This window comes from Candoia aspera, chromosome 2, assembly GCF_035149785.1.
Source record: "Candoia aspera isolate rCanAsp1 chromosome 2, rCanAsp1.hap2, whole genome shotgun sequence".
NCBI classification, from domain to species: Eukaryota; Metazoa; Chordata; class Lepidosauria; order Squamata; family Boidae; genus Candoia; species Candoia aspera.
In genome coordinates, this window is record NC_086154.1 from 235,321,849 (window position 1) to 235,336,520 (window position 14,672).

At 43.0% G+C, this 14,672-nt stretch overlaps 1 protein-coding gene across 1 annotated transcript in view; it reads left to right on the top strand.

Moving 5' to 3' along the window:
• Positions 1-14,427, top strand: part of LOC134491661 (betaine--homocysteine S-methyltransferase 1-like) — a 32,391-nt gene extending 17,964 nt beyond the window's left edge. Inside the window, exons 4-8 of the mRNA XM_063295558.1 lie at positions 380-571; positions 1,243-1,390; positions 2,249-2,431; positions 4,585-4,813; positions 13,068-14,427. Of these exons, the coding sequence (XP_063151628.1) occupies positions 380-571; positions 1,243-1,390; positions 2,249-2,431; positions 4,585-4,813; positions 13,068-13,254 (939 nt within the window). The 3' untranslated portion in view covers positions 13,255-14,427. The remainder of the gene's footprint in view (positions 1-379; positions 572-1,242; positions 1,391-2,248; positions 2,432-4,584; positions 4,814-13,067) is intronic.
• The last annotated feature ends 245 nt before the right edge of the window (positions 14,428-14,672 follow it).

The window sequence follows — 14,672 nt, forward strand, 5'->3', positions numbered from 1 at the left end:
GAATTGCCGATTGATAAAATGTACAACTCTTTAACTGTATAATATATGCAACTTTTTTTTTCTTACAATATTTTGTATATTATTTAATACCCTGGTGGTGTTTTGAAGAGTCCTGAAGAGTTGGCTTTTTACCCAGGCCTTTGGTGAGGATAACTGAAGCCTCCTTTTTACCTGGGTTGTTGTCTTTTGTATCCAGCCAGTTTGTTATTCTGCCATCTCTACCCTTCTTTGATTGTTGTTGTTTTTATTGCCTTGTTTTCATGTTTTAAATCATTTGTAAACTGCCCAGAGTTACTGGGAGTCGGGCACACATAAATAATAATAATAATAATAATAATAATAAATAAAAAGTTAGCACTTCAACTTTTCATACCATTAGGGCCAGAGAATAAATGAAGCTGCTTGTGACATTGCAAAAGAAGTTGCTCAAGAAGGAGATGCTTTGGTGGCTGGAGGCGTTAGTCAAACACCTTCATACTTGAGCAAGAAGAGTGAAGCTGAAGTGAAAGCAATCTTTCGAAAGCAGTTGGAAGTTTTTATCAAAAAAGAGGTGGACTTCCTAATTGCAGAGGTAAATGAATTCACTGACAAATGTTCAGTATTGCCTATCTGAGGACAAAGGCTTTGTTGCTTTATAATGGAAATATCAATGATTTGGAGCATCAAGTTACCATCTGTATTTTATTTTTAATGATGGAAGGAGGACAGAAGAGGTAAAGGAGATTGCAGTGAGGAAGAGGCTTGGAAAAGCTTCATTGTGCAAGAAGGCTTTAATTTGTACGAAGTCTGTGTATAGCCCCTAGTTGGATTGTATCTGCATCCTTCAAATTTTAAGACCTTTCTCAATATGATGCACAGAGAGAGAGAGAGAGAGAGAGAGAGAGAGAGAGTTAAATATATGCATATTTGCCTTCCTTTAGCATAGTAACACAGGCCCCAAACTAAAGCAAGCATTGAGTCCATGTGTTAATTTTGTGGTTAGAAACCAGTATATTCAACTACTGTTCTTTGCATTAAATTAAAAAAAATAATTTAAGACTAATTCTAAGATTTAAAGTAAGTTACTGTGTGGTTAAAGATACCTTTGGTAATGAATGTTTGGCGCCATCCTTTAGAAACAGCCTGCTTCTTATTTTTGCCTTGATATACTGCATTTTTACAGTAAAAGCAAACAAATGCTCCTGAACTTATTTTCACTTTACTTCTTTTTAATTTTCTTTTCATTGTTATTGTTGTGGCTAGTATTTTGAACACGTTGAAGAAGCCATGTGGGCAGTTGAAATTTTAAAGGAATCTGGGCTGCCAGTTGCAGTTACTCTGTGCATCAGCCCAGAAGGAGACATGGATGGTATAACACCAGGAGAATGTGCTGTTCAACTTGTTAATGCTGGTAAGATGTCATTATCTTCATTATCAACTTTGGTTCAGGCTTGACTCCTGGCAGTTTCACGGACATGTCCATGTAATTTTTCTTGGCAATAATATAGAAGTGACTTGCTGTTGCCTTCTGGGATGCTTTTTCCACTTCCCAGGGTAGCCTACAGTTTTGATGTTCCCATCCAAGTACCAGTCAAGCCTGCCCTGCTTAGTTTATTAAGCCAGATAGTCATACCAAGTGGTGCCACCAACTGAGTAATGGTGATAATTCATGCCAAAAAATAAACCTTTCTTAGAGTATTTTCATATAAAACATTAGGCCCAACATGACCTGACAAAGTTATGGTTTAGTGTAGGGGTCCCCAACCTTTTTGGATCAATGGGCATATTTGAAATTTTAAGAGCAGGTCATGGGTTTTCACACAAAATGGTGACCACAGAGAGTTTGGACATTCAAGAAATGGCTGCCAGGGTTGGCATGGCATTCATAAAACATTTCTCAGCTGAGATTGCTCCCCCAATACACCATCTAGCTCTTTAAGACATTGTACACCATTATCTAAGACTACTGTATTCCATTCTACATTAGTGTTAGGAGGGGGGCAGGTAGGCGCATTCTAAATGAAGTACAACTTTTTATTTTCTGCATGTTATATGAGTTGATTTGGGAGATATTTCTGAAAATAAAATTATACTGGAGGATAGAGCTTTGCTTTGCAGTGTGATGACTACCCAATAAGTATTTTTAGTAAAAGGGTATTTTGAAATGTCAGATTTTACCTAATATTTAAAGAGGTGTGTATGCTGGGCATTATCTTTAAAAATCTTGACCCTGAAAAGTATAAAATAAATGTTCTTTCTTGCTCCTTAGGGGCTTCCATTGTTGGAGTAAACTGCCACTTTGATCCAGCTACTTGTCTCAAAACTATTAAACTCATGAAGGAAGGTTTGGCATCTGCTAAACTAAAAGCACATCTGATGTCACAGCCACTTGCTTTTCATACTCCTGACTGTGGGAAGCAGGGTTTTATTGATCTACCAGAATTTCCTTTTGGTAAGATTTCACTGCTCTTTTCTTCGTAGTTATCAAGGTGAAAGAAAAATAATGCAAAAACATTAAGATCAAATACATGCTGGGATTAAATCACATATCACTTAAATTTATTTTAGAGAAGACTTGTGTATGGTTGATCTGAAACTGAATCTATAGTCTTGCTTAAAATGTAGGTAAAGGTAATTTATATTGTTAACTTAAAGCAAAATGGGTATTTTTCAAGGGCAACACTAAGGTGCAGGAGTGTATAATTCAGATTAGATTGTGATGATTTCTTCACAAATATTTTAACTAGAGCTGGCATAGTTAAATTAAAAAATGTTTGTTTTCCTTTTAAATAACTGAAGTGTTATATACTGAAATACGAAGTGTAAACTGGGCTCCAGTTTTTTTTTTCTTTTACAAAATATAATGCAGAAAGTTGCAATCCACAGATTCTGTGGTTTCACCCATAAAGAGAATATAGGCAATTCTAACTGGAAAAACTACTGAATAGGAGAAGATGAAGATGCTGTTCACTCAGGGATGTGTACTCAGCTGATGTATATTTTTAGGCGTTGTTACTGGAATTGAAATCCGAAACATCCATACTTAGGAAGGCTATTAATTGGGTTAAATGCAATAGGGCAGATCCAGTTTTAAAAAATGAGCATAAGAGTGATGGAAACACAAGACTGTGAAATGCAGACTGATTGGAGCACAGTATTTATTTCCTCTAAATAACAGAGAAAAGGCTCATCATGGGGAAACATTTCAGAATCAGGAAGTCTTCCTTGGTTCCAGGCCTCTTTGGTGGTATCAGTGGGGGATGTAGGGACAAATGAAAGCTCTAGAACCCCCAGAGCTACAGTGAGGGAAATAGAAAAATTGGAAGGCTCCAGTAGACCCCAAATTCAAGGATGTTTCCCTGAATCTCATGCTTAACTATCTACCCCCCCAAAAAAACCCAAAATTTAAAAACCAAAAGAAGGAAGACAAGTAGGTGAAGGAAGCAAAGCTAGCAAGCAAAAATTGCTCTTTGTCGTATCTTTTTGAAAGATTTTGACTGCAAGGATTTATTCCTGATATAGAGATAGATTCAGGTTAGTTCTGTTTGACAGCATTGGCACTATCAAGTGATTTCTGGCATAGTGCTTTAATTTTCAAGACTTTGGCCTATTCCAACAGATGCGAGATGGTTGTCTACAGAAGGAGTAAGGTTTAGTGTAAAGCATTTTCTATTGTTGGATTTCTCATACTTCTCCGTAAGATGAGAGTAACAGCTGCTCCTTGTGAACACCCTGAAAGAGGACAACAAATACATGCTACATCTGTTTTTGGCCTCCAAGGCTTTACTTAATTCACCTTCTCGAGACATGTTTTAAAATAAAATGCAAGCAATATAAATGATACTGAGGCTGACATTTGAAACTTCTCCCCATACCTCTTCTGTTTTGAGATTGCAACTTTTTTTCACTGCATTTTGTTATTTTTTAAAAAGATGCTGAGAACAAATTACATCTGAGTTGCATGTAATTCAAACTTGAGAGCCAATGCATCAAAGTGAATGGCGTTGGATCTGTCAACTGGAAGCGGAGTTTGGAAAAGTTTACCTCTGGCCCCGTACTGCTGCTTGCTCAGGATGGGAGTAGGGAAAAAAGAGGGACTTTACATTGTTTGAACTTGCCCAAGGACAGAAAGCAGTTGAATTTGCTGTTTTCTCTTCCCACAACTGTTCCAGTTACTTTTACATATTTTCTTGGGCAGGTTGGGCCTGTATTCAGTAAATAAATATAGGGATTGGGAAGAGAGTAAAAGAAAATGCTGTTAAATCGGGGGGGGGGGGGCTTACCAGCAACAAACTGTTTAGAGAAACTGGAAGCCGACTGGAAAGGAATATCAGTTTGTAAATGGAGGACTACTCCTCCAAGAGTGATTTTAAGTAATTTTAAGATTAGGTCACCTGTGTGGCAGGAGACAATTCCCAAAGATGGAGTCCCCTCATGCCAGTCCCTGGAAATTATGTAGAAGCTAAAATAGAGTGAATAAATGCATACTTTTCTAACCTGGTTTGTGGAGGTTAAAGGAAATCTTGAGGATGCTAAATTTTTATCAGATCTGTGCATAATACTAACTGAATATTACAGCAAATGTTCAAAAACTCATTATTACAGCTTTGGAACCAAGAATTTTAACCAGATGGGACGTTCACAAATATGCAAGAGAAGCTTACAATTTAGGGATCAGATATATTGGAGGATGCTGTGGATTTGAACCGTATCATATCAGAGCAATTGCTGAGGAGCTGGCCCCGGAAAGGGGCTTTTTACCCTGTGCATCTGAAAAACATGGTAGCTGGGGGAGCGATTTGTGTATGCATACTAAACCATGGGTTAGAGCAAGGTAAGTATACTTTTAATTTTGATAGTAAAGTAATTCATTTAAAATAATTTATTTTAGAAATTTATAGTCTTGGCAGTTGATTTCAGTGTAGCATAATTTCATCATACAAAATCAAAATCCTGTATGCTAACAGTTTTGAAGAGGAAAATATACAGAAAAAAGAACAAGAGAGACAAAGAGTGCAAAACCGACTACTTGTAAAGTAAAACAAATATACTATTTTAAGTAAACATCTTTAGCACGCTCCCGTTTATGGTAAAGATGGTGTCATGGTCGTAACATGTTCCCATGCCCTGTTTTGCTGACACGGGTTGCTGTACGGGAGTGGGCTGCTTCTGTTCCCTTGTACCAGGCTGTGATGCGAGGAGTGAAGAATGCATGTTTGGGTTATCTTGACTGGTCAAGGACATTTCCCGAAGACCGGCAGAAACTGTTCAGGGCACCTGCAGGAAATGGAATTGTACTGACTCTCGGAGGAGGGACTGGACACTGCCTGGGTTTTTACTGGGAGAAATCCCGCGCTTCTACTATTCGCAGCTTTGCTTGTGATCCTGCATACTATTCATTATTAAATCAGATATCCATGAAAGCAAGTGGAGGTGATCCACACAGATCTGTAATATATGATCAGAGCTCTTGAAATTTCACTTCACTTCAGTATTGATTTAACTTTTTAGAGTCAAGAATATGTTTGCCTCAAGTTTATAGTGTTCAGTGTTTTTGTCATGTGCGCCGTTTCAATGTCTTTGATGCATCGTAACGTTTCGCATGTCATTAATTGGATGCGTGTTTCAGTTGTCTAGGAAGGATGGGAACGATTATCTTTTGGCTTTGCTTTGGAATGTATTTGTATTATCTACTGCGCTCAAGGTTACTTTCCCAGGCTAGCAACTCTGACGATTGCTAGCACCTGTGCCGGGCGGGGCTGTTACGAGGGAGGCGGGATACGTTTGAAGCAAGGGTTTAAGTTTGTATTTGGCGCGCTTTTGCTCATTCTCAGCTTTCTCTGTATTTGTCTCTAGTACTTTAATAAATCAGATTTCATTCAGCATCCTCTTGTGAGTCTGAGTATTTGGGGCTAGGGCAATCATTACATAAAGCTGAGAATCTAAGTTCCTAAATCCGCTGGCCCCTGTCCAGGAAAGACAAGCGTCTAACCCTGTGAGGGAGAGAGCCCGCGATGACTGAACCCGACATCATGATGATGGAGGAAGGGGAACCGGACTCGACCGTGAGGCAGTCCGGCCGACCGTCCCAGGGTGGGGAGCTGTCAGCCATCCGAGAGGAGGCGAGCTCCGAGTCGGAGAGTGAAGCCGGGGGGCTGAAAACGGCCCCAGAGACCACCGTAACTTCGCCGGGCGAGCTGCTCACCTGGGATGAGACACAAGGAGATGCCACGGCAACGGGGGGTCCCTCCTGGAGGCAGAGATACCCATTATCCCCCAACGTGGTGCAGGTGCAGCCAACGGAGGGCTCACCCACTCCGGATCGGATCCGAGTGTTGGAGTCCAAAATGGATTCGTTGGAAGCTATATTGAAACAGCTGAGCTTGGATGTGACCTCGTTGCGAGAGGTCCGAGAAGAATCAAGCCAAAGGCATTCAACCCCCTCTTCCCAGGGGCTGTCCCCGGAACGGCGACGGGTGGTGCGGAGGCGCGAAGGGGACCAGTCGGTCCAGATGGAAATCGCAGCATCGCCAGGGCGATCGCCCCGGGGCCCCGTACCGCCCCGAGCCAGGGAAACACGAGCCGCGGCAGCACCGGTGGTGGGGCGCAGCGCGGCGGGAGGCGGCATGCGAGACTTCCCTGTCAAGTTTGATGGGGATCCGACCAAACTCTCGTTCTTCCTGACGAACGCGAAAGCCTACATGGAAGAATGGGGGGCGTTTTTCCAATCGGAAAAGGCAAGGATCATCACCATTGCCACCAAACTGAAGGGGAGGGCGGCAGACTGGTATGTCCAGATGTGCCAGTCGGAGGCGCCTGAACTGGAAAGTCTCGAGGAGTTCCTCGGGGCGTTGAAGCAACACTTCGAGGACCCCTTAGCAAAGGAGAGAGCAAAGCGAGCCCTGAAGGAACTCAAGCAGGGGTTCAGATCAGTGGCCGATTATGCTTTGGAGTTTAAAGCGCTAGCTGGGAAGGTGGATGACTGGTCCCAAGCAACCATTATCGAGCTCTTCAAGGATGGCTTGAATACAGAAGTGCTACGCTGGTCCCTGGGGAGGGACGACCCATACACGCTGTATGAGTGGATCCTGCTGGCGGGGAGGGCTGAACATGCCCAGGAGATCTTTGCCCAGCGGAAGACCGCCAAGTCGGGGCGGGAGGTGAAGCCCAGCCGCCCATCGACCACCGGGGGGAAACCGGGACAACGACCCTGGGACGAGGAGCGGGAGAAGCGATACGCAAAAGGCTTGTGTCTGAGATGTGGTAAGGAGGGGCATCGAGTGGCAGCATGCCCAAAAGCGAAGGTAGAGGAACGGCCCGGAAAACCGCCAGGAAAGTCCCCTGCATTGCCGAGGAAACAGAAAGCTGCGGTGGCTGAAACCGAGGGAGACGATGTGATGTTCTTCGAAATTGAGGGGGAGACCGAAATCCCGCAGCCGGCGGGAAACGCCAGCCACCTGCTCTAAAGGGCGCCGCTGGGCAGGTGGTAGAGGACGGGCGCGAGCCTCCATCGGTGAGTGGCACTTACCGCATACTCATGGTGAAATTGAAATTGGGCTCCCAATCCAAGACTGTGGAAGTATGGGCCATGATTGATTCGGGGTGTTCCCGGTGTCTTATGCACCCCGACGTGGTGGCAGCTTTGGAGCTCCCCACGTTCCCTTTACAGCGACCCATCGCTTTTACTCAATTGGATGGGTCCGTGGCAGGGGGCAAACCGGTCACCCATTTTACAGGGCATGTAGCCTTGCAACTGGGCAGTCACCAGGAAGGGTTATCTTTTGTAGTGGCTCCGGTTGGGGGACCATTGGTGGTGTTGGGGGTACCCTGGTTGGTGCAGCAAAATCCCCAAATAAACTGGGTCTACCGAACTATCACGTTTAGGGATGGATTTTATCAAGCGGCAGAGGGGAAGGGTGCCCCAGAGGAGATGGTGGGGGTTGCGGCAGCTGCGACTCCGCCTTACCCGGCCTCTCCTCTGGAAGGCTTGCCGGCTGAGTACAGGATATTTGCTGATGTATTTGGTGAAAAGGAAGCTGACCAGTTGCCTCCCCATCGAAAAACGGACTGTGCCATAGAACTGCTACCCAACACTCAATTGCCTAAACCAAAAATTTATTCCATGACGCAAAAGGAACTGACCCTGTTGAGGGAATTTGTGGACAAAAATTTGGAGCGCGGATTTATTGAGCCGGCGAATTCACCCGTGGGGGCGCCGGTTCTTTTTCGCCCAAAAAAGGACGGCACATTGAGACTTTGTACGGATTTCCGCGGATTAAATGCCGTCTCAATTTCCAACAAATATCCCTTGCCATTGATAAAGGACATGTTGTCACATCTGGCCAAGGGCAAGATCTTCTCTAAACTGGATTTAAGAGAAGCCTACTATCGTGTACGAATCAAGGAGGGTGATGAGTGGAAAACTGCATTCAATTGCCCGTTGGGAGCCTTCCAGTATAAGGTGTTGCCGTTTGGGTTGGCTGGGGCCCCTGGGGTATTTATGCAATTAATCAATGAAGTTTTGCATGAACATCTGTTTAAAGGTGTATTGGTGTATTTGGATGATGTATTGATTTATACGGAAACCATGAAAGAGCATGTAGCTCTGGTAAAGAAAGTCTTGTGTAAACTCAGATCTGCTGAATTGTATGCAAAGCTATCAAAATGTGCCTTTCATCAGACCCAAATTGACTACTTGGGGTATAGGATTTCTGATAAAGGTATAGAAATGGACCCTGCCAAGGTGCAGGCTATCATGGACTGGGAGAGTCCCCGCACCCGCAGGCAACTTCAAAGTTTCTTGGGGTTCAGCAACTACTACAGATTGTTCATCAGGGGGTTCGCTGAGATTGCCTTGCCCCTAACGGAGCTGCTTCGAACAAAAGGGGTGGGAGATACTAGGAGAGTCAAAAATCCCGGAGCGCTGTTGAGGTGGACGCCCGCTTGTCAAACGGCGTTTGAGCGGCTGAAAGCAGCGTTCGTCAAAGAGCCCATTCTACAACATCCTGATCCCTCCAAGCCTTTCGTGGTACAGGCAGATGCCTCCGATTATTCTATTGGGGCATTATTGATGCAAAAAGATGAGGCAGGATGCCTCAAACCCTGTGCCTATCTATCCCGCAAATTCTCCGAGACTGAGAGACGCTGGCATGTTTGGGAAAAGGAGGCATTTGCAGTGAAAGCTGCATTAGAAGCTTGGCGGCATCTATTGGAAGGGGCAAATCATCCCTTCGAGGTCTGGACTGATCATAAAAACTTGGAGGCTCTTAGTACCCCTCGAAAACTGAGCCCTAAACAGGTTCGTTGGGCTCAATTTTTCAATCGCTTCAACTTTCAGTTCAAATTTATTCCAGGGAAAAAGAACTTCTTGGCTGATGCCTTGTCCCGGCAACCTCAGGATTCTGGGGCGGCGCCAGATGTGGTGAGCACCCTCTGGACGGCGCCCCAATTGGGCATGCAGGCTGTGACGCGAAGCCAAACACGCGCACAGCAACCGCCTACCACAAGCGCTGCTCAGCCAAGCACTTTGTCAATTCCCTCCCAATTGCAACAAAAGTTTCTAAAAGAGCTAAAAACTGATACTTGGTTGCTTGCGAATAAAGATACTGTTACTTTTGACAGAGGCTTCGCTTGGAAATCCGACCGCCTCTACGTTCCTGAAACCCTCAGGAAAGATGTGTTAACACGTTCCCACGATGACAAACTCGCAGGTCACTTTGGGTTTGTGAAAACCCTGCACCTCGTTCGGAGGCAATTCTGGTGGCCCACATTACGCAAAGATGTCAAAGACTACATTGCTTCATGCACTGTCTGTGCAATGTCCAAGCGCAAGGTGGGCAAACCCCAGGGACTGCTGCAGCCGGTAGCAACCCCCTCTTCCCCTTGGGAAGAAATTTCCATGGACTTTATTGTAGAGCTTCCACCCAGCCAACGCAAAACGGTCATTTGGGTGGTCAAAGACTATTTTTCCAAACAAGCTCACTTTATTCCTTGCGTGTCCATTCCGTCAGCACGTCAATTGGCCCGCCTGTTCCTTGTACACGTGTACAGGCTACACGGATGTCCCTCCCGCTTGATTTCGGACAGGGGTACACAATTTACCTCACAGTTTTGGCGGGCTTTTCTCAAGCTGTTAGGCACGAAGCAAGCCCTGTCCACGGCTTGGCATCCTCAGACGGACGGGGCCACTGAGGCTGTTAACTCTACTCTGGAGCAATACCTGCGCGCTTTTGTGAATTATCAGCAGGACAATTGGGTAGACCTCTTACCATTTGCTGAAGTGGCTTACAACAATGCAGTGCATCAAAGCACTGGACAAACTCCGTTTCGAGTGGCTCTGGGTAAAGACTTTGTACCTATCACTGATCTCCCACAACCTCCTGCCAGTGCAGTCACTACAGATGATTGGTCAACACAACTCGCTGACTCTTGGCCAGTGATTCAACAGGCATTGGCTGATGCACAAGCAGATTATAAACTCTATGCTGATCGGAAGCGTGCCCCACACCCTGCATTCCAAGTTGGGGACTCGGTTTACCTTTCTACCAAGTTTATCAAATCTGCACAACCTTCAAAGAAACTGGCACCTAAGTTTGTGGGTCCTTTCCCGATCGTTGCTCAGATTAACCCTGTGACTTTTAAACTTGACTTGCCTCATAACCTGAAACGCTTACACCCTGTTTTTCATTGCAGCTTACTCAAACCGACTATTCCTTCTGATCGCTGGCATCGGCAACCTCCACCCCCCACCCCCATCATGATTGATGGTCAGCAACACTTCGAAGTTAAAGAAATCCTCGACTCTAGACGCCTTCGCAATACTTTGCAATATTTAGTTCGTTGGAAACATTTCCCTCATCCTGAGTGGGTCGCTGCACCAGATGTGGCTTCCCCGGTTCTACTGGCCCGTTTCCACTCCGCTTATCCCTCGAAACCTGGTCCCTAGGGGTATTTTTAGGGAGGCGGTATGTCATGTGCGCCGTTTCAATGTCTTTGATGCATCGTAACGTTTCGCATGTCATTAATTGGATGCGTGTTTCAGTTGTCTAGGAAGGATGGGAACGATTATCTTTTGGCTTTGCTTTGGAATGTATTTGTATTATCTACTGCGCTCAAGGTTACTTTCCCAGGCTAGCAACTCTGACGATTGCTAGCACCTGTGCCGGGCGGGGCTGTTACGAGGGAGGCGGGATACGTTTGAAGCAAGGGTTTAAGTTTGTATTTGGCGCGCTTTTGCTCATTCTCAGCTTTCTCTGTATTTGTCTCTAGTACTTTAATAAATCAGATTTCATTCAGCATCCTCTTGTGAGTCTGAGTATTTGGGGCTAGGGCAATCATTACAGTTTTCAGTTATATGGGATTTCTAATACATGCATCCCAAAAACAAATATTCAGAATTTGTTTTTGGCCTGGTACAGCTTAGGACTACCACATATGGGCTGCAAAAATCCAGGCAGTCAATAGATATAAGCAAAGAATTAGTCTATATGGGATATGATCAGGGCATGAGTAACTGTTTGGAGGGCATCTCGATCCAGGAAAGGATGTAACTGGTGCACAACACAAAGAATTAGTTATCTCTCTGCTGCCATCCAGTGGTTGCCTGGATTTTTGCAGCTCGGATATTGAAGCCCCAGTAGAGCCAGAACATACAGAATCATAGATTGATAGAAAGTAAGGTTTTGAAAAGGCCATGGAAGTCATTTGTTCCAACCACTTGCCATATCCTAGAACCCATTATTAAAGCATCCCTCACAGAAAGCTATCCAGCCTCTATTTAAATACTTCTAGCAAAAGAGAGTCCAGTATCTCATGATTCAGTCTGTTCCATTGTTGAACTGTCCAGAGTTGTTGGGAGCTGAGTGGCATATAAATTTTAATAATAATAACTCAGTAACAACAACAACAACTCATTAAAAGATTCTTTGGATGTCCAATTAAAATTTGCTTCCTCATAATTTAAATCATTGTTTTTGCTTTTGGTAACCACACTGAACAAGTCTGGCCCATCTTCTTCCTGATGGCCTTTCAGAGACAGCTAAAATGTCTTTGCACTGTCTTTTCTTCTCCAGGCTAATCATGCCCCCAAGAGTTCCTTTTCTTCCAGCTCATTTATTTTTTGGTTGCTTTCCTCTGGATATGTTCCTCTTTGTTAATGTCCTTCATAAAATGTAATTCATAGAACTAACTATAGCCCATATTTTGTCATCTTCTCTGCTAGAATCTTACAGAAGACTTCATCAAATGTTTTGCAAAATCAGAATGCACTATGTCTACTGCAGTCCCACAGTCATAATCAAAACTGCTCATAATCAAAGGAGATTGGGATAGTTTGGCATGATTTATTCTGCCAAGTAATGCATTATTTTCTACATGCTCACAGATTGCTTAATTATTTGTTATTAGTTATAACAACATAAATAATAGTTATTTAGGTCCTCTTTTTCCCCTTTTTCCCTCTTTAATCCTCTGCCACTAAACCCATCCTCCATGATTTCTCACAGATCATACAAAGGGTTCCAGGATGATATTCACAGGCTCCTTCAAGTCTCTTGGATATAACTGTACTGGTCCTGGAGACTTAAACTCATTCATAGTAGCGAGGTGCTGCTAACTTTTGATTACCTCTTCCTCCACGTGTTAATTGATCTGCTTAGGCCTATTTGAAGACAGTTCCCCTGAAGCAAAGTAGGAGTTAAGGAACTCTGCCTTTCCCCTGTCACCTTTTATGATCCTCCTTTCTTTACCAAGCAGTGGGTTTCCCCCCACCTTTTTTCTTCTTACTATTGAATTGGAGAATTGTTTTTAGCTTCCCTTGTGAGCCTATTTTTACGCCTTAACTTTTCTTTTTTCCTGCAGGTATTAACTACTAGTTGGAATGTTTCCTTGGTTATTATGCTCATACATGCTCCTTTTAACTCTTAACTCAGTCAAGAGCTCACTGTGCATCCATAATGGTTTTCTAAGCTGTTTCCCATTTTTCTTAGTTTTTATAATGACGTCAGTCATGATGAAATATGTTAGAAATATGGCATTATTCTGTTTCCTCATAGCCACTAATTGGCTTTGTTTGGTTGCTTTGTATTTAGGGCTAGAAAAGAATACTGGGAGAATGTATTACCTGCTTCAGGTCGGCCATATTGTCCCTCACTGTCAAAACCAGATGATTGGGAAGTGACCAAGGGAGATCTGATACAGCAGAAAGAAGCAACAACTGAACAACAGCTGGAAGAACTTTTCAAGAAACAGTCATTCAAATCCAAAATTGTATCTTAAATTAGCAACAATTTTATATTGATTAAAAATTACAATCAATATCAAATGAGCAGAAGATACAGGCAAATCTGTTTCATATTCATTAAAATATAACCTCAAACATCATCTACTTTCTTCCAACTTGTTTATATGCACACAGCAAAAGATTCCTCATCTTTGATCCTATTGAAATAATTTTATTGAATAGGGCAGTCCAGCTGAAGGAAGACAGATAGACATTCTGTACAAAGACAGTTTTTTTTCTCTCTCTCTTTCCTTTGGTTCCAATGTTGCAGTTTTGAGATTTCCATAGAAGCACAACACAGTCTGGCAGATTCTTGGCTACTCTGACATACCCCTGAAACACCCAGCTTTGGCCCCTGCTGCCAGCATTCCACAGATGAGTCACGTCTGGGGAACCTTTAGCTGCGCAAATTCGACAATATAAACAGGCTTATGTCTTTAGTAACAATTGTTGCCTCCAGATTTGTACTTTAGGTCACACTGCATTCAGTCACATTTTCTTCTCAGCGCCTGGGTGTAAGATTGCAGGCAAAGTATGAGTGCCTTTTAGCTTAGATATATTTTAGCTTCATCTGGGTTGCTAATACAGATTGGGAGGTCTTTCATGTGGAGCAATGTTTAACAAACTTAAAAGCTATTAATACTTTGTGATTTTTTTTTTGCTCTGGGTAAGAATTTAAACTATATAATTTCATTACAATTATATAACTTTAAAATATTCTGGAGAATTGAATACTTAGAATAAGCTGCATTGGTTTACAAGATGCTACTCAGTAAGCATCTACTCAGCAGCTACTGTAAATGTGTATTCAAGAAAAATACCAAGCTACTAGGCACTTACAAAAGCAGGTACATTTTCAGTCTCAGACGCTTTCAGTCAACCATCCTCTGACAATTAAACATCTGTTGCCCATCCAGGAAGACAATAGGAAGACCTATTCCTACAAGATTTTTTTTTAAGCTTATTTGTTCACTTTACATCTAGGTGGAACAATATTAAGCTTTGCATCAGTTCCCTCTTGGTTGGGCAGAGGATTCCTATACTATAATGTATTCTAGGCAAATGCACAAATACACATTCTAGATTTAGAAGATATGTTCTTAAAGTTACGTGTTTATAGTTTAAGCAGTTCCCTATTTTAAGATGGACAAGTAGAATTAATGAGACAAAATTGTCAGTTGTGCTCCCTCCTCATTAGCTTCTCTGCGCAAGAATAGTTAAGAATGTTTAGGTTTAATTAAAATAACCCCAGTGACATAATTAAAGTACTTGTTAATACACAGCACGGCTGGCTATTTTGTTAAGGCTGTTTATTCAGTAACTCAGTTGAATCCAGCACTACAGAGAACAGTGCTACAATTCATAGCAACCTGAGAATTCTTTCAACTGAACTGCAGTATAACTGACAAGCAAT